The 20,561-nt window shown below is 35.8% G+C and overlaps 3 protein-coding genes across 4 annotated transcripts; all 3 read right to left on the reverse strand.

Moving 5' to 3' along the window:
* Nucleotides 1-5,032: 5,032 nt before the first annotated feature.
* LOC116000143 lies at nucleotides 5,033-6,067 on the reverse strand. Its single transcript, XM_031240176.1, has one exon. The coding sequence runs from the start codon at nucleotides 5,913-5,915 to the stop codon at nucleotides 5,334-5,336; it is 582 nt and encodes a 193-aa protein (XP_031096036.1). The 5' UTR covers nucleotides 5,916-6,067; the 3' UTR covers nucleotides 5,033-5,333.
* Nucleotides 6,068-7,644: 1,577 nt separating this feature from the next.
* Nucleotides 7,645-10,151, reverse strand: LOC115998637 (transmembrane protein 258-like). Its single transcript, XM_031238259.1, has 4 exons — nucleotides 10,031-10,151; nucleotides 9,832-9,938; nucleotides 8,137-8,215; nucleotides 7,645-8,050 (listed from the first exon to the last, which is right to left on the reverse strand). Exons 1-4 carry the CDS (start codon nucleotides 10,031-10,033, stop codon nucleotides 8,003-8,005), a joined length of 237 nt encoding a protein of 78 aa, XP_031094119.1. The 5' UTR covers nucleotides 10,034-10,151; the 3' UTR covers nucleotides 7,645-8,002.
* A 971-nt stretch (nucleotides 10,152-11,122) lies between these two features.
* LOC115999115 (receptor-like serine/threonine-protein kinase ALE2) lies at nucleotides 11,123-18,562 on the reverse strand. 2 transcript variants are annotated; one of them, XM_031238884.1, is made up of 19 exons: nucleotides 18,020-18,562; nucleotides 17,251-17,346; nucleotides 16,960-17,166; nucleotides 16,751-16,885; nucleotides 16,532-16,642; nucleotides 16,291-16,425; nucleotides 16,059-16,181; nucleotides 15,813-15,947; nucleotides 15,632-15,718; nucleotides 15,450-15,539; nucleotides 14,897-15,028; nucleotides 14,609-14,806; nucleotides 14,435-14,524; nucleotides 14,182-14,289; nucleotides 13,730-14,101; nucleotides 13,351-13,641; nucleotides 12,667-13,047; nucleotides 12,335-12,578; nucleotides 11,123-12,248 (listed from the first exon to the last, which is right to left on the reverse strand). In XM_031238884.1, the coding sequence occupies exons 1-19, from the start codon at nucleotides 18,102-18,104 to the stop codon at nucleotides 11,549-11,551; spliced, it is 3,720 nt and encodes a 1,239-aa protein (XP_031094744.1). In that variant the 5' UTR covers nucleotides 18,105-18,562; the 3' UTR covers nucleotides 11,123-11,548. The 2 variants fall into 2 exon arrangements, with proteins under 2 accessions (XP_031094744.1, XP_031094745.1); XM_031238885.1 differs by lacking the exon at nucleotides 15,450-15,539.
* Between the last annotated feature and the right edge of the window lie 1,999 nt (nucleotides 18,563-20,561).

The raw sequence follows: 20,561 nt of genomic DNA on the forward strand, positions 1-20,561 counted from the left end.
TAACAAGATTATTAAACTTCATTAAGTTCAACATTTTTGTAAACATCCAACTATCCAAGAACGCTTCTGTACTTTAATAGAGTTTATGTAATTATTTTTTTTAAGAAAACAACAAATCTTTCACAATTTAATTAGACAGCAAATATTAAATAATCTCAAGATATTAAGAAGTCATCTGCATCTTTGCTTTGTCTAGGGTGTCAGTGTATACTATTCTTTTTTAGCGAGTAATTAACCTTATTTTTTGTGCGAGGAAAATCGCAATTACTACTTGAAGATATACACTAGTTAATCCTTACTCTGTGTAATAGCTCATAAATCACACAAGAGAAGTAAATCGCATTAGAAAGACTCCGTATTATGAACTCGATTGAAAAACTACTGACAATTTTTAATTTTTTTGATACGAAAATCATACTTCACCTACTCGGCAATAACTCGGCATAAATTTGTTATTGCTTGTTCATGAGCAGTTGTGTCAATGAGCAGTTGTGTCACAGTTGCAAGTTGCAACCCCATTAAAATAAGCCATAATTTTAATTACTTGAAGTTGGTGTCCTACCTTTTATTTATTTATTTATTGTTACCAAATCATAATAACTTTTCCATTATGAACCAATTGGCAATCAAAATTGAGGAGAATATTTGTACCAAGTAATTAACTATATTATCTCATTGGTATCAAACCTTACTTTATGTTAAAGCAGTCCATTATAAAAGGTAGCCCTCCAACTAATTAAACTGGAAAATAAAGAAACTTATAGGTTAAGGTAATCTAGTCAATAGTATCTTTTCATTATTTTAAAAGTACCTACTAATTATATTGAATTTTGGTTAATTTGAAATTGAATTATTACTGAAATCTCGTTTAGGAGAACTCTAAGAATAAATGTTTTATTTTAAATATTTGAATTTAAAATTTTAATTATTTCATGATATTTAGATGAAAAATATTATTGTTCACTATGGAGTAATTTTTTTAAAAGAAAATTTATGATTTTCCCCCCATAATAGGACTCTGTGTGTTTCAGTTCATCATGCACTGTCATCTGCTGATCATACCCATTCTGTCTTCTGCCTGTACTAGACTGCTACTCAATTAGTTTTTACTTTATGTTATTTTATTTTAGTTTTCTTGAATCAAATAATAAATAAATTTATTTTGAATAAAAAATTAAATTAAAAATTGTATATACACATTTATATATAATCATTTTCAACACCATGTAATAAAAACAAAAACAAATTCCAATACTACATTATCCCAGTAATCAATAATTGAGATCACTGAGACTCGAACCCACTCCATAGTGAAGTAAAAAAAAACTCGATCACAATACATTATTACATGAATATGAGCCACACAACACCAATGAATTTTCCAAAAAAGCAAACATATATAACCATTTGATTGTGAAGAAGATATGAAAGGAAAGACCTAGATGATGAAATAGGTAGTAAAAGATTTGATTCCAAAGAAAATGAATTTTAACTTTTGTGTGCATAAAACCTTAGGAAAACAATGTGAGGTCATTATCAGTAAATCCAGAATTGAAAGCATTTGGACATCCCAAATCTTGTGTGTTTGTAATTGTTAGAATGGAGGTTGGACATTAGACCCCACTGTTACCAATCTTTATACTCTTGTTTTGGCATCAATCCCAGACCACACAGTACAACACTTTGTGTTTCATATCATCCAGGGAATCCTTTTCTCATCTCTCACTTTTTTTTTTTTACTACTATTGACTCTGTTATAATTACAAAGTAATATCTGTTTATAGTTACTTTCTCAACCAAATGAAACACAAAGAGTCAATATCGCCTCCAACTGAGGCTCAAACCCACCCCTCTCATGTAGGGGTGCAATTGTGATGGTTTTACTTTTATAATAATTTTGCCTAATATTTTGCTATCATCCAGAGTAAATTAAAATCAAACTGACATGCCAAAGACCTTGTGGTCTGTGGCATCCGGTGTCCCGATTAACACTCCCACATGGATGATGGGATGGGAGTGGGTTCGAGCATCAGTGGAGGCAACTGTTGACTCTTTGTGCTTCATTAGGGTTGAGAAAGTAGCTATGAACAGATACTTACATTATAACGGAGTCATAATATTCAAAAAAATCAAACCGACATTGAGAAAGAGTAAAATGGGCCAAATTCCAATACTTCACTCATCTTAGAGTTTCGGATCCATATGGATCAAGCCCAAAAAAGCTAAAATTGAGAGCAGTATGTCCATATAACATGAAATTGGGCTATTCTTATTCATAGATGGTTTTGTTGAATTGATAAGAATTGTTTGTTTCATTTAAAGTAGCTTAAGGGTGTGTTTGGAAACCCGGAAAATGATTTCTGGAAATCATTTTCCGGGTTTTTGGTGTTTGGGAAGAAGGGGGAAAATAGAGTCAATGAAAATGAACTTCTTGGTCAATGGAAAATAAACCTAATTTTATGGAAAATGACTTCCTCTTTTTTTTGGGGGAAGTCATTTTCCAAAGTTTGCTTCTTCCTTCTCCTTTGCTTCTTCCATCTCCTTTAAGCCTCCTAAATGCTTTAACTTCTTCATCTTCATCCCATCTGATCTTCTTGACATCTTCAACTTTTTCTTTTTGTTTTTAAGTAATAATTTATTTTTTTTATTATGAGATAGATATTATGAGTTTTATTTTTTTTTATTTGACATCTGAAACAAGTCAGCCACTTTTATTTATTTTTTTATTTTTTTATGAGATAGATATTATTTTGTTGTGATTTTTTGTGATTATTTTATTTTTTGGATTGTATATTTGTTATAAATGTTGTTACATTTAAACAAATTAATTAAAATATTCAATTATATAATTCTGTTCATTTTCCTACCCATTTTCTGGAAAATGAGCCAAACACACCAACACAGTTTTCTGTTCTGCAGCCAAACACAAGAAAAGAAAATATTTTCTGGAAAATGACTCATTTTCCAGAAATCATTTTCCAGAAACCATTTTCCTACTTTCCAAACACACCCTAAGTTTAACTTAACATTGAACTTATATGTAAAAGGATTGTGTATTTGTGTTGTGGAGTTCTAAAGCTCATTTAGCAATAATCTAGTTTAGGATTATTTAGGGTTTAATATATGTGCGGATGTTGGTTCTTAACAAGTAATATTCTGAAACATTATTTATATTGTGAGATAGACCACTGACATACATATTCATTTTTAGTGTACTAAGCTACCCAACAAACGAACTTTCAGTATATTAAAGTTGAATACGCAGTATTTATTAATGGTCCACAATATAATTTGTGAGTGTTTAATGTGTAGATATTCACTTAAGAATATATTGGTCATGGTTGCTATGTCACATGTATAACTTCCCACAATATGTAGCCGACCAATCACACATAGATACGTTTTAATAGTGCTTGACCAAGGTTTATGTCACTATTTTTCACAAAACACATTATCTTAATTTTTTTTGTTAGTAAATTATCTTAATTCTGAATACAATCGTCCTTATTTTCGAGTTTTGACTAGGGAAAAAATAAACATATGTGATCTCTTAATTTTGTACAATTAATCGTATGATCTCTTTTTATTTAAAATTTTATAACATTCAACTTTGTAATATTGTAGCAATTTTGATTATTCACAATTGAAAATATGTTTTATAAACTGATGATAAAATATCAAAAGCATGAAGCAAGTCTTAGACTATCGTGGTTGACGGAGTCACCCACTTTAGGTTCCATTTACTAGAATAGGTCTACTCCTTAGTGCTATTCAAACTTGTTCATATATATCACAATTTATTATGCAATTAATCGTATAATTGAGTGATATATGTTTATAATTTATGAATTTAAAAAAAATCACGAGATTCCCACTTTTACCCCAACTCTTCAAAGATTTTTTTTTTTTTTTAAAAAAAAACGACCATAATTCATAAAAAAAAATTTACGAATATAACAATATAATACCGTTGCTTCTGAATTGGTTTATAAATTTTTGTGGTGCAGAAATTCTAGATATGAAAATGAAGTTGGTTGGTCTTTATTGTGATATTTCCTAGACCTATTAAATTTCGTAAACTCATTGCATCCAAAATGGGTGGCCAAGTAGGTAAGCATGATTTTCATATTAAAAGATCATGAGTTTGATTCTTTGATCTTAACATTCTCTTAGACAAACCTGATTACTCGAACGCATAAAGTCTTTCTAGCGCGATTTATATATCTTATATAATTTACGAATTATTATACCAAAGTGACATTTATTCAATACAAAATAAATAAATAAATAAATTTTGACCAATCTTCGCCATATTGAACTTATTGTCCACAAAATGCACATAGCACCTACCATTGAAAATTATTCAAGATTGGGCTACAACGCCTAGAAGGCTTTAAACATAGCTTTCAACAATTTCTATTTATTGCAACTATCATCCACTTATTTATTGAATGGCTTTTGCATTCCAATTTGTATGATATATGACAAAAAGAAAATTACACTGTAATCCTTCGAATTATAGAGTAATAATATATTTAACACGTATATTATAGACATCATGAAACACTCTTGGTCTTTCTATAAATATAATTATCTTAAAAATTTTCATTACATGTTAAAAATTTTAGTTGATTTAGGTTAATAATGAATTTTTCATTTTCTTCCATCAAGCCACTCTTTAACTCCACAATTTAGTGTCAAAGACCTTGTGGTCAAGCGACATAGCTGTGGCCCTCCTAAGTGAGAGGTCATAGGTTGAGAAGTATATATGAACAGATACTACAAGATTTGACCAAAAACAAGAGTAATACATTTAATGAAAAATAAGCATATATTAATAATTCATAGACTGAGTCTACAATATAGGTATAATTAATGAACTAAAATCGTCATTTTTCATATTTTTTTTTCTTTTACTATTTTTAAATGCTTTATTTAATTTTTATAAAATACATTTTTTGATTAATAAACATTTTCATGCATTCTTCAGTCAAGCATGAAATTTACCACTAAAAATGTTGGAAGAGTGAAAGACAAAACACAAATCTTCTGTTTACTAGGCTTGTCATTCATCATTTCACCTTTTCTTTTTGTAAAGAAAAAGGGGAAAAAAGAACCAAAAAATAAAAAAAGAATTCTTATGAAAATGCCAAAAGGACAAAACGAGTAATCTTCACTTCATTCACTTTGCCTCTCTAGTCCCTAATCTACAACTTTTTTTCTTCTTCTTCAAAATCCACTAAATCCCCGAGGAGGGTTTCCGATTTGGTCCTTTTACTTTCAGATAATTACAGATGACCCCACGCTGTGTAAAAAGAAATACGCAGCACTTTTCACATGTCACCCAGAAAGTTATTAGTCCAAATAGAATCGTCAGTATGATCGCCATCGTCGATCCAACGGTTAGACCAATCGCAGCCGTACGCATCGTTGACAAGAAGTCTTTCGGTTTCCAAAGCATCTTTCTCCAGCATCCACCCACGCGCCTCGTCAGCGTCGGGCCCCCACGCGCAACCTTTCTCCTTCTTAGACAACCCTCCGAACACCCCCGTGACGCCGCCCATGTCGATGCTGGCCATCATGGAGGAATCCAAGTCGGAGAACGAGGAACCGCAGGACTCCTCGTTGCCGTTGATCGTAATGTACGCCGATGACTGGAAAATCACCGGCGGCGAATACGGATCCTCGATGAACCTCACTCTGCAACCCTGCTGCTGCGGCGTCGTCTCCGAGTCCAAAAGCTTAGATAACTCCGTCATTGCCTCGTCGTCCAGCGTTAACCACGCCATCATATCTTCGCCGTCCTCCGCCTCACCGACGTCACAAATCGCCGCCATTTTCTGCCGCTTGACGGCGTCGCAGCCGCCGTCGCCGGCCTCACTCCCTTGCCTCTTCACATTCACCTCCTTCTCCATTCTCTCCAGAGAGATAACTTTAAGAATTCCTACGAAATCGAGAGCTCAGTGCAATGACTGAAAAATCTCCGACACATTATAGAGAGAGAGAGAGAGATTTAGAGGAGGCCGTTTTAGAGAGAGAAACTTAGCGGGAAGCAACTGACAGCTGAGTAGAGAAGGTCCATTATGCGTGTAACCACTCCACACGTTATATTTATAGTGCGTTTACGGGCCACGTGTAAGGGGTTTGACTGGGTAGATGACGTGGTGGTAGATGAGGCGATTATATTGCTGCTTATTAAAACACGGATAATTAACTCTACTTCCTTTTTTAATTAATCTCATTATTCAAATGAAATGTGAGGTGAATCAGCTCTAAATTGGATGGGACCCATTTGAAACTTAATTTGATTAGTTTGACGTATTTATAGAAATGAAATAACAATAAAAGGGTAAAACCAAATCTTTTCAATTCACAAAATTATTTTCCAAATTTAAAATAAAAAAACATTATTTTTCAATTTAATACACAAAAATAATTGCACATATTAATATCATCACCATACTTGTAGACTTTTACTATATATTTTTATTTACGAAAAACTCTGCCAGCTAATTTTTGTAGACTTTTACTATATTTTTTTATTTACGAAAAACTCTGCCAGCTAATTTTTATAGACGGTTACTATATATTTTTTTATTTACGAAAAACTCTGCCAGGAAATTTGATTGCAGTTATCTATCACCTATATACGTAACCCTATATCACTGCTTACCTACCTTGTGCGTCACTTGATTCTTGTCATCCTATCCTATAAGAGAGATGGGTCGCACTAAGAATACTCAGATCGATCTTATGTGATAGATTTGATCAATTAGGTGTTAGCAAGAATCGGATACTGGAATCATGTTTCATAGGATTTGACATAATGTATGCTCTTATAAATGCATGCAAATAGTATTTTCATCATATTACAAACATCACATTGTAACTATGTATGTGTCACAGACAATGAAGGGAATAATTTTGTGGTGGGCGTAAATGCATAGCTTCAAATTGGGATATTCATGAAAAGATAATTGGACGTTGAGAGTGATAAGCATTGTTCACAGTTGTAACCCAACATACAGAGTAAGCTGTAAGCGCAGGTGAGGTGAAAAACTGAAAAATAGGTAAAATAATAAGAATGGGGAAAATGGGCATGGAGACACGGAGACGGAGGGAAAGGAAGGCGGTGACGTGGTGGGAAAGGTGGCGGTGCGGTGCTGTCAGCCTTAATGGGACGACAAAAAGTGTGTTTGTTTGGTAGTGCGGTGCCATCTTTTTCTCCTGGAAAACATACATCTGCCGTCTCGCCCGTCTGCGGCCCACCCATGACATCATTCCCATGTTTTTTTTTTCTTCTTTTTTGGTGTTATGTTTAAATAATTAGTATTTGAGAATTGAGTATGTGGAAAATTGGGAATAAATAAATAAATAAACAATGGAAAATGGATAACATTTTCTAATTTTTCTTTCAACTTTGTAAAGCTTGAGAAAATCATTCTCTAACAATGAAAAACGTGGATGAGCAGTATTGCCTTTTGCAGTATAATCTGTTTTTCCTCTCTTTTAAGTGGGATCCATGTTTTCTGCATAATGAAAATGGAAATTGGGGAAGAAAAATGAAGTTGGAAAATATAATAAAATTTTGAGACATAGCCTCCCATTTCCTAGAATGGTATCATGGTTCAAGTCCGATAGGAATTGTCTATTAACTTTCTTGATTTGAGTTGGTCAATTATGAGTCTGTGACAACTCAAGTTGGCTTACATTCTTGTGATCATTTGTCAATTAAGATCACAAGTCAAACTTCACCCAGAATAGTAGAATACACACACGGCTAACAATTGTGGACTTTCTCCTAAATAAAAAATATAGAATTGTATAATGGGATCAATGTCTGACTCTAAATTCATATTACATCCATATACTAGGGAAAATATGTAATAGAGATGAAATTCTATAGAGGCTCTCCTCAAACTCTATCATATCAAATAAAGTTCTAAAGAAAATTTTTTAGAAACTCGAAAAACAAGACTCTGCCCAGCTCCATTCCAAGCGATCAAACAAAAACTCCCGAGGCAAGTAGTAAGAACAACGATCCAAAACCCTACACGGAGAGAAAGAAAGTTGAGGATGAGCAAACAGATAGAAAATGAAGCCTTGTACTAGCTAGTATCAATTATTGATGAGTACCATGAATACAGATGCTACAGTCGCTGTGGTAAGCTCCTTTGCGAGGCTGCGGTTCTTCCTAGAAGAAGTAGCTTCATAGCTGCATAGCAAAACACATTATTATAATTACTAGATTACACGAGGTATAGGGTTCATAAGAATACATAGAAAATTATTAGTCCTACACTTGGGAAGGAATTCTCTATTACACATTTTATTATTAGCCCAAGCAGAGTATAATGCAACATTTTCCTTTCTTTGGTATGTAAGGAAAATCACGAAGCATAATGTTGTCATATAGACTTGATCACACTAATACGAACTTACATTCACTTACTAGGATCACTAGTAAGTAGAAAAATGAATACTTTTTTTTTCTGCATCTAGCTTAAATGTTTCCATGTTCAAGATTTAACAGTCTAGGCATATATGCTCTTACAGAATATTACTTGGTAATCAAATATCTCATCCATGTTTCCATGTACCTGCCCTATGCTTCCTATTGGTGAACTCTTACACTCTTGGCTGTTATATCCACCAGTAAATTGAGTTCAATTGAAAGAAAACATTTACACAATTGGAATCTCCAGCCATCTTATTATAAGATTAGATTAGAATAGAATAGCAAGACATCATCCCTGTTAAATTTATTTACCATCTGAATTGTATTTATATAGGGCTCTTGTAGCTATTGAGTTCCAATTTATAAATAACTGTGATCAGCGAACCTTTCTGAACTTTCATCAAACATGAGTTTATTATATTATCCCAACAGGTATACAGACTATCAACCATGAAAATGAGAACCTGAAGAAGATTCATCTAAGCTCCAACATTAGACACAGAATGCAAAATCATTAAGTTTACATGCATGCTGTCTATGCATCATGAGATACCAATTACTACCATCACACATTACTACTCTAAACCTACATTTTCAGTTTCCCTTTCATAGATAAGGAGAAAGTTAAAAACTAAGAGGCTCTTCCTATAGGCTATAGCCACATCACACTACACATGCTAACTTCCAACTTCCAAGCCAAAACAAGGCTAGTCTACTACTTAGACTTTCGCTCTTTACTCTATTTTTAACACCCTACAGACATGACATACTTTGATTGATTCAGAAGTAGTGTGTCATAGTTTTTATTCCATCCATTGTCTTCTTTAAATAAAATCTAAACATGTCATATAGTTTAAACCCGAGCTCTGTAATCACTATTTTCCTTGCAAGAAATCAGGAGAACCATGTAGATATCAAGACTCAGGACTCAGGAGGCAACATTCCAATTTCCAAGAAGCCAGATCCAGAAATGTTAACTAAATGTACTAGCACGTTCTCAAACATAGAGGAAATAGTCGCAAGGATCAAAATCTATCACATTCAATTCAGCTTCGTGAATCATTACTGTGTATAGAATGATGCATACTTGAAAGTTGAAATACGTAAATTTCATACGGTGGCACGTATAATTTAATGCCTAAACAGTAAACAGCATTGACAAAGGATAGTACAATAGTAGAAGGCTAGAAGCTAAAAAACGGAGCAAATACCAAGACAACAAGTACTTTTTTCAGAAACCGAGATTCAATTCTCAAGGTTTTCAGTCAATCTGGATATATATGCAACCAAAAGTGTCAAAACAGGCACAGAAACCATTAAAAACCAACGCAAAAATCATAAATTGAAAACAAAAAAGTAGATCGAAGGCTAACATGAAGAAGGAAGCAGTGACGACGAGGCCAACGGCAAGCATGAAGAAGGCTAGGGTTGGATACATCGATACCGGAACCGGGCTCGAGATCGGTTTCGCTGATTGAGCCTAAATTACACCACAAAACAATCAGCCATTCATTAAAAGAGAAATCAAAATTAACTATGAGAAACAAACAAAAGCTATAAACTTTTTGATACCATTTGTTTCTGGGAATCCAAAACGATCGACAGATCTCTCTTGTCAGACGACTGGCTCGCTAAGTCATTTCGAAGACTCTGTAGCTTTTACTGAGAGACAGACTGGGAGCTGCAATCTAGTGCTTCCCTTTACACCACTCTCCGACGAACCCGCGTTTTAAGCCGTCGATCTCTCAACTTTTTTTTTTTTTTTTTTTTGGTGAGGAAAAGAAAGACTAGCATGTCCAAATAGTCAATATCGTTTCCAATAGACTCGAACTCACCCCTTTTAATAAGGGAGTGCAATCCGATGCCACAGTCTTGACTTGTGATGGATTTAATTAGGAGTACGTTGACAAAAATTGAAGTCTTAATAAAATGAAAATAGACAAAAATAAATTAAAAATATAGGATAATTGGTAATTAGATTGTTAACACAAGTCGAAAGATTAACTCTTGTATATGTGTGTCATATTAAAAAAAGTTGGATCAAGCCTTAAGCAAAAAAGTCTAGGTGTAACTTGAATCGAATCTAAGAGTGCGTTTGAAAACCTGAAAAATGATTTATTTTTTTTTAAAGAAAACCTTAATTCATTAAATCAAAAGCAAGACAGTCCACAAGAAAAAACGGGGGAGTATGAAAATAAGATCAATGAAAAATGTAGTCTTGGTCAATGGAAAATGTGTATTTTTCATGAAAATGACTTCCCTTTTTGTGGAAGTCATTTTCCAAGTCTTTCACCAAGTTCTGCCCTCTCAGTCTCTACTAGACCAAGCCCAGCCCTCCCTACTACGCCTCTGCTGCTCTCACCTTCTTGCTATCGGAAACCAGTCTAGCCGACTAGTTTTCAAACGGTGATTTTGTGATCTCTAATTCGTGATTATTTTGTTATGATTTTGATGTGATTTTCAAAAATGAATCAAACACACCAAGACAGTTTTCTGGAATGCGGCCAAATATGGAAAAAAAATGTTTTATGAAAAATGATTAATTTTTCCAAAAAAATAAAATTTCAGAAGTCATTTTCCTACTTTCCAAACACACCCTAAATTTTTCTTACCACAAGGGCACCAGTTGCTAAATACAAACCCCAAAAAAATGCAAGAACATAATGGCGGGGCAAAGAATTCCATTCGAACAGTTTTTCCAATGTACACTTTTGTTGTATACACAAATGTAAGAAGTGATAATAAAAATGTACATATACAGAGCAACAAGGCTCACTGGAATGGCACCTCTATAGGAAAATCTGAAGTGGAACACAAAATGCAACAATTTGCTGATCAACTCAAAACTACTATATTCTGTTAATTTACAAAAAGGCTCCCATTCTCACTCACTTCATTTACAGATTGCCTTCCAAATCTCATCTTCTGCAACCGCAAGCTTCTTCCAATCCTCCCTATACACCCGAATCTCGATTTCAGTTGCCCGTCTCACTGCATAACGGCCTAACGGGCGCTGGCATGGCAGTTCAAAAACACTTTTTTTTTTTTTTTAAATCAAGAAAGAAAGTTCCAATTCTGTCGAAAACTTTATCAGTTAGATCCAGGCCATAGCCTGAATAGAACCCCGTGTTCACTCACGCTGCCACCAGACAATTGTGTCATTTTGCGCCATAGTCTTCTGGCCTTTCCCGTTCTCAGAGTGCCCGACCTCGAGTGAATCCCGAGGGAGCCAGACTCGCAGCGCATTCCATATCTCATCGACGAGCTTAACAAATCCGACATTGAGTGTCCCCGCTCAAGATCAAGCTCACAGTCAGTGTTGGAGCGAGGGGAGTGGGCGTGTAAAGGATCCATCGTGTGGCCTGAAGCTGTACTAAACCTTGCATCCATGTCACTCGACGACAACATATCTTCTTGGTTACAGCTCTGAGACTCCAAGTCTTTGGTTTCGTCACATTCGTTGCAGACTAGTTTCAAGGCCTGAACAACCTCCCCCATGAATGGTCGGTGAGATACCTCGGGTTGGACGCACATTGAAGCGATAGCAGCCACTTTCGTGATGCTATCCACGGGGAAATCAGGGCCCAAAGACGGGTCTACAATGAATTCTAGACCTTCCTTAGTCGTGAGGAATGGTCGTGCCCAAGAAACTAAATTCTCTTGACCAGGCGGGAGTGACATGTCCACTGGCTTTCTCCCGGTTAGGAGCTCAAGAAGGACAACGCCGTAGCTGTATACATCGCTCTTCACTAAAAGATGTCCAGTCATTGCATACTCGGGGGCTACATACCTGCAAGATTGGTAACGCTAAGAGGACAAGTTTATACCTAAGGAGTATATTTGAAAGAGTAGATTATATGCACAAATGTGTCGTACCCGAAGGTTCCCATAACACGAGTCGAAATGTGCCTGTTTTCTTCATCAAATGCAGTTCGAGCCAGACCGAAATCCGATACTTTTGGAGTAAAATCATGTTCTAGTAGGATGTTGCTAGACTTGAAGTCCCGGTGTATGACACGAGGGCTGGAATCTTCGTGCAAATATGCCAACCCTCGAGCAGCACCGAGTGCTATCTTCACCCGAGCATTCCAATCAAGTGGAGCAGTTTCTTTGTCAACTCCTGAGAGAAACCCAAAAAAATACAGAGTTACGGCCATTCACAACCCTAAAGTATTAACTGCACACAATGTCTAAAGATGCTACAATACCATGGAGGTGAGATTCGACGCTGCCATTTGGAATGAGTTCATAAACTAAGCAGCGGGAACGCTCCTCTAGACAGATTCCTATCAACTTAACCAAGTTTCTATGATGCAGGCGGCTAAGCATCTCAACTTCAGCCAAGAACTCACGACCGCCCTGATGGTCGTCCCTCTTAAGAATTTTCACAGCAACTTCTGTCCCATCATCAACCACGCCACTGTAAACACGCCCAAAGCCACCTTCACCAAGGATTCTCGTTTCGTTGAAGTTATTAGTTGCTCTCTCTATGTCGGTTGAACTAAATGTTTTTGCTGAACCAGTATAAGCCGCAAAGCTAGAACTAAAGGATAAGGACGGAGAGTTGGGGACACTGCCAATAATAGAGGCTGCAATCCCAAAAAAACATGTTAAAGTTATCCAACATAAAACAGTTCCATGAGTCTTAGCAATGCAAAACCGAAATGCTTCATTGTGTACTAACTGCAAAGTTTTAAGTGCACATACGATCTAATTATTCAGAGATATGCTAGTTTAAGATGATAATGTCACATAACTTAAAGTGACCAAAAAGAAACCAAAGAAGAAGACATAATAACATACCGGAAACATGAACAATTCAAAAGTCAGCTCAAGTAATATTTTTGACGATGAAAATCAAGAACCTCTCTGAGAATTTGCCAAAGCAATACCTGGTGATTTTGCAAGGGAAGGCATTGCAGTTGGCGGGGTAGGCCCTGATTGGCATGCCCTGTCTCTATGTTTGAACAGTAGAACCCATGCAACGGCACAGCACAATATAACTGCAACAGAGGCTGACAATACTATCACTGCAACAACACTTCGATTAGGCCCATCTCCGTGTTTTTTTCGAGTCACGTCAACTCCAAGAGGCTGTATAGTCCTCCCATTATCTCCAGAGTAAGGGTCACTACCAATAATGCCAGCACTTGAATGTGCAGAAGGTGGAGAAGGAGGAAGACCTATGCATGTAAGAGTTTCTAATTAAGAATGTTGGTTCTGATGAAGGATTTAACTTGAGGATAATAAGGATCAAAGTTATGCAAATACCTGGATACTGAACATATAATACATCATAATCACCAAAATATGAAGATTTTATAACCACATCTTTATGCCAGAATCTCTGAAATGTCACGAAAGCTTTGGTATTATCAAAGTGACCTCCAAGGGGTACCAAATCAATAAGGACAATTGTCTTTTCTGGATATTGGCTGCCTGCATTTGCTCCCATGATGCGAACTTGACTCGTATCCATAAATACCCCAGCAGCAATTTCATTAGCCAACTCCGAAACTAAAGGGAAGAAAGTGTACAGTGCTACGCTAAGCCTTAGCCCAATTCGAATCGGCAGGACACAATAACAAGGAGATTTAGGAGGTGGACTAGCCAATGGTTCCGTGCATTTTAATGATGAGCAATCTACAAAATCAAAACGTGCTTTGAAAATTGGTAGTGAACCATAAAATAATTGACAATCGCACAAGTGGATATATAAATACCTTCATTAGGAGGTGGGGGCGGTAGGGCATGGAATGGTGGTGGGAACAGCTTCTTCGGATTCCTTGCTGAAGACCCAGTAGGGGAAATTTTATCGGAAGGGAAAGGCGCTTGGAATTGCAAAGATGATAGAAAGATAAGCATCAACAGTCAACTAAGAAATAAATGAAAAGTTAATTTGAATAAAGGCTATCCTTTCACACAGGACAAACGAAATGAAAAAGTACTTGAGTACAACAGGAATGGAAATAATACCAGAACTTAATGGTGATTGAGCATGCTGTCTATGGGTAGACTTTGGATCTGATTTTGAGTGAAATGAAGGCACTGGAGCAAATGAAGGACCTAGAAAGATCATCAATAAAATGCTGGTTAGTCTGATGTATCATTGAACATACTAAAGAAACCTCTTTCATATAATATAAGAACCTTGTGTAGTTGAAGCAGGAGGAATTGCATGTGATAATGGAGCAACGGTTATATTCCCCTTTACAAAATGGTGCCGCATAGGTAATGCGGATGGTGGGTATGAGGGAGCGTGAGAGCCTTTCTCAGGAGGAAAGTTGGGAGAATGACGAGGAGAAGCAGCATTACTAGAGTGCCTCGTGGTTTTGTGTGTAGATGGAGCTAGGACAGGGTTAAAAGTACTCGAGTCAATAACAATGATGAATATAGTTTATCACCATTCATGGATATATGCACACGTATGTGACTCACCTTGTGCTGGGGATGTATGTACACTGAAATCATGATTGGTCATTCTGTTAGGAGCAGCGGCTACAGGCGTGGCTACTCTTTCCCTGTTGATGCTCGGTAGAGGAGTTGATACAGGAGATATATCATGCGTAACTGCATAACAATAGGCACAGTTTGACATTGACATATATGTATCAATATGAGAGACATTCAAGAGCTAATGGAAAAATGTATCATCTTAACGGTAAAGGATGGCAACATATTATGCAAGTGGAAGAAAATGCAACATGGAGAATAACAATGAGTGTTTTGATTTGCTACTAACAAATCTATTTTTGATGATAATCAATCTAACAAAATTTAGTTACTTGGTACTGCTGAACAGAGTTTTGGCATATCCTCCTTTCTTTCAATTAAGAAATATATCACAAAAAGTTGTTTCTAATATTCCTTCATAAATAACCATGCAAGATTTGGAAGAGCAGATAATGATCAATGGCCTTCATGAAGCAACACATATTTGAAAATTTTGACAATACTAAGAAAGTAAGAATACATTTTCTGACTTTCTTACCAGGTGACCTAGATGGAGGTTCTTTGGGAGGTCTTTGATAGATGGGAGAAGTGTGCTCTGGCAATTTGCTTGGGGGTGATGCCATTGGCACTTCAAATTATTGTATGATATACATGATTAGGCCATACCCAAAAAATTACTTTAAAAGTAACATACTACCGAAATATAAACACTAGGCATACCAGCTGGAGTAGATGGTGATACTGCAGGCTTTGCTGAGTGATTAGATGGCGTATTTTTTGGATTTCTGTGTTCAGTAGCACTTGGGACTGCAGCATAAACCAGAGAACATAAAAAAGCATTAGGAACTATTCCTCTTAGAAATATGGCAACAGTGAAATATGATTTAAATCTTTCAATTACCTGGAGCAATTGGCAAAGGGAGGGGAGTGTCTGCTGGTCCATTCTCATGAGGACTTGGTGGTCTGGACCCTATCACAACTGGTTGCATAGCTGGTGGATTTTGTGGAGGTTTCCTTAAAGGTGCCCCATCAGGTACTGCAGCTCATAATAAAAACCATTTCAACAGGCTGCCTAGTTTTTCTATTTTATGGCGATTTTATTAAGGTGATTCAACTGGTACTGCAGCTTGTAACAAAAACCAATTACCTGGAGCAATTGACACGGGAGGGGGAATGTTTCCATGAGGACTTGGTGGCACGGATCCTGTCACAACTGGTTGCCTAGCTGGTGGATTTTGTGGTAATTCCCTTAAAGGTGGCTCAGCAGTTGCTGAAGTCATAAAAAATACAAAATCAATCTGCTGCCTAGTTGGTGTATTTCGTAAGGTTTCCTTAAAGGTGACATCTTCTCGATGCAACTAATAACAAAACCCACTCACCTGGAGAAATTGGCACAGGTATGGGGGTGTCTGGCGGTCCATTCTCATGAGGAGCTGGTGGTGAGGATCCTGGCACTACCGGTTGCCTAATTGGTGGAATTTCTGGGGATTTCTTTAAAGGTGGCTCAATTGGTGCTGCAGCTCATAACAAAATACCATTTCAACTGGTTTAGCTGTTCTGTTGAGTAAAATTTTCTTATAGCTTACTCAACAGGTAGCACAACTCATAAATATGAATTACCGGGAGGGATTGGCATAGGAAGGGCAGTGTCTGGCGGTCCGTTTTGATGAGGTCTTGGTGGCATAGTTGGTGGATTTTCTGGCAACTTCCTTAGAGGCGGCTCAAACGGTGCTGCAACTCATACAATAACCAAATTCATTGGTTAGGTAAAGTTTATTTTGTTGTCACTTCCTTAAATCCGGTTCAACTGGTAGTACAACTCATAAAAGAACCAATTACCTGGAGCAATTGGTACGGGGAGAGGGGTGTCTGGTGTTCCACTTCCAGGGGGGCTTGGTGGCACAGATCCTGTTACAACCGGTTGCATGGCTGGTGGATTTGGTGGCGATTTCCTTAAAGGCGATTCATCTTTTACTGCAACTCAAGGGATAACCAATTCAAAACGATATCTATTAATGTCCCAGAATAACCCCGTTTTTAGTTCATACCTGGAGATTCCGGTGCCAAGGCAGGAGGTTCAATGCTTGAAGGCTTCCTCTGAGGACCACTAAGTGGCGAGATTTCGACATGACCTTCATTTATCGGAGGAGGAGATGAGATAGTGTCTTGACGAATCAGTGGTAGAGGACTCAAATCATTTGATGGGACTATTGTAGGAGCATTTGGTAGGACAGTTGGAGCATTCAAATCTTTTCCTGATGAACAAGATCAAAATGAGTTAGTTATGTTATCAATTTTTTGAAAACATTTAGTACTGTACAACATAATCTAAGTCCAACCATTGGGCCACGATGTTGGAGTAGGTGCCGTGTTTGCAGAAGCTGTTCCATTCGAGATAGGAGGAATTGCAGATGAAGCGGGGGATAAACTGTAACCTGAATAGAGTTCAGGAAAGCAAACAGATAAACAAACCCCACTATACATTCAACTTTCACGAATTAACCATTCCATAGAACCGCAGATGTTTAAGGTCGAAAATAACATTTGAAGAAATTTCTGATTTTATTTGACGAATAACTAGATCCAGGGCAAGTGAAAGTGCTACTTATCCAAAATTATCTTACTGTAATTGCCAAATAAAAGAATTTCTTGAAGAAAAGTATTCAAACAATAAGATCCAATCAAGACGGAATACTAACAGAAATTCTCGGTCGCTTACACGAAATGCATAACTTAGATGAAACCTAAAACATTAAAATCCTACTTACACCATCCAGTAATGCAAATTGAAGCACACATTTAACAAATAGTGGGCAACAAAATGTTACAGCCTTTGATGTGTCAATGGAGAGGATTGATTCTACATGGGCAACACAAATGCCAATTCAGAAAGATGAACACCAAAACATCTCTTATCAAAATGAATAGTGTTAAATCAGATAAAAATTACTCCTACACTGAATGAAACTTTATCAAATACCCAGATTGCCAGATTCATTTCTGAACTCAAAAACTAATCAGAGTACTAGATATTAATATATTATCAGCATATATATCAAGAACAGCAATGAAAATCAGAACAAGAAAAGGAAAGAGGGGAAAAAATACCTGGAGAAGCCAAAAGTAGCCAAGAAAAAGCAATGGCACAGATTTTCAGCAACAAGGAAAGCACTTGCAGCATCCCCATACCCATCCCATACGAACCCAATCCACTAAATCCACCTCAAATCATACTAATGATATGAATCAAACCAAGAATTTTTAACAAATCCCAAATTCAATTATTTCCTGAATAACTTAATGAAAAGCTGATTACTTTGAAGCAATCAAGAAAAGGAGAGGAGAGGTCAGATTAAAGGTGATAAATATTGAGAGGCAAGCAATGAAGAGAGTTGCTAGGAAATCCCAAACCCAACAAGAGGGTTTGGTGACATTAGATGAATCAAAGCAAAACAAACAGTGGGTTCTGCAACAGTGAACATGAAAACCAAGACAGCAAGATGTGTATTTTGCAGACCAAATTTTTGGTTTTTTTCACAGATTGGCATATTACAGAGAGCAGGCGTTTCTACTGGCATGTGAGCAATTAAAGATTTCTCTCTCCCCCTATCTCTCTCTCTCTCTCTCTCGCTCTATTAAAAACTGATACAGCTTAGCTAACCACTACTGCTAAGTACAAGACAACAAACGAGGCTTTAAGCTGCGGTCTAAGTAACAGCCACCTTTTAACTGAAATAAATTAAACGGGACCGGGCCCACATAAGTAGTTCGATTGATTTCTGAGTAATAGATTGTATGTAAGGACACAAGATCGAGTCTTATTAATCCCAACAATATAAGAATTTGCTCTTTTCACCTAATAAGGTGTTCAGTTATTATGATTTACTCATTTGTAATCCTTCTCCGAAATGTTGAATTCACAATCCTAAGAACCTCTTACACTCTGGTCCGACATAACATTTGAAAAGATGTAAATTACAGTGACTTAATGACTTGGCAGACATGGTAAAATATTTGTGTACATAAAAGATCTATCCATTTTAAACATAAACATGTTATTATCGTTGTTAAAGATTTAAATTTTGTCTCTTTTCTCAAATACTGACTGCTGATTGAACCTTTGTGACGAGGAATTAGTTTTCTATGGACAATAAATTGAGCTGTGAGTCTGTGAGAGTGTGACTGGCATTCTTAATATTTTATATGCATTAATTTAATAGTTAATATTCGCTGTCTGTGGTTAATACAGTATTGAATGGAGAATATAAGGAAATCGTCTCGATAAAGATCTGATTTTTTTTAATCGTCGCAAAAAGAATAACTGAGTTGTAAAATCGCGTGCATGTATCTTATTCCAGATTTATATGGTTGATAGGCTGAGAGAATAACAAAATCTTAAAATTTGTATGTGTATTCAATGGATATTTACTAAAAGAGAATAATCAAATATGGACTATTAATTTGTTATATTATTTTTATCATGTCGTTATGTATTTTGTACCATAATTTTTCGATGTTATTTGATAATATATGTTTTTAATTAATTTAGGGACTTATGTCTTATTTTAAGCTACTAATAAACTATATAAGTTCTATTTGGTAATGTTTTCAAAATAAGCTAGTAATTTAAAATAATAAATTATTTTGAAATAACGACATTTCAATAATTTTATTGACGGAGAATAAAAAAAATGGTCATGGACCTTATGGAACTAAAATCAAAATGAAATTTTAAAAAAAATGACTAAAATTGGATTGTCACCTAAAAATTTATGACAAAAAATGAGTTCGCATTGTAAAAACTCTTCTTTTTTTTTTTTTAATGCAAAATTTATGAATTTCTTTTAATGGTGATGCTTTTTGGGTGAATATGGTGAAATGGGAATAAAAATCTTATTGCATGATATATTATATGTTTAACATGGATGATGCATCTAGTCTAGACTTGACTAACAGAGTGGTGGAGAATTGGAGATTCCCCAACAAATTTATCTAATCTATCCACAAAACCTATAGTTAAATTCCAAATTCGTGAAAAACTAAAACTAATTAAAGACTATATTTCACACCCCTATATTTTATTACTACTCACAAGTAACTATATTTTGGTGTGGTAATTGCATGTTTAAGTAGTTACCAATGCTTATTATGTGGCATTTTGTCACATCAGATAGTAACTATTTGTAAGTGAAAATTGTATGGGGTTTAACATTTTTAAAAATTAATGGAGAATGAACCAACTATTTAGGTTGTCGTGACTTTTGAACATGAAAAAGATTATCATTTAATAAAATGTATAGGGATGCTTGTACTTTCGTCATTAAGTTATAGACTAAGTGTAAGTTCAGTCCATAATTATTATAATTTGTAATTTTGATCCTTACTTAGGCACCCTTTTTTTTTTTTTTTGAAAAAACACAAGAAACCTTCATTATTTTGAATTAAGAGTATGCGAAATACAACGATGAATAAAATCAAAAAATTCCACAAGAGCTAAACCCGAATTACATAAAGCACGATGGGCAAGAACATGGGCAGTCTCATTTGCACTTCGCTTGGCAAAACCAATTGTAACCCTATCAAGACTCCCAAGCAAGTCGTCAACGATCATACCAAACGGGTAGGTGCATGGATAAGTGTATAATTACCG

The sequence above is a fragment of the Ipomoea triloba genome, chromosome 12 (genome assembly GCF_003576645.1).
Source record: "Ipomoea triloba cultivar NCNSP0323 chromosome 12, ASM357664v1".
NCBI classification, from domain to species: domain Eukaryota; kingdom Viridiplantae; phylum Streptophyta; class Magnoliopsida; order Solanales; family Convolvulaceae; genus Ipomoea; species Ipomoea triloba.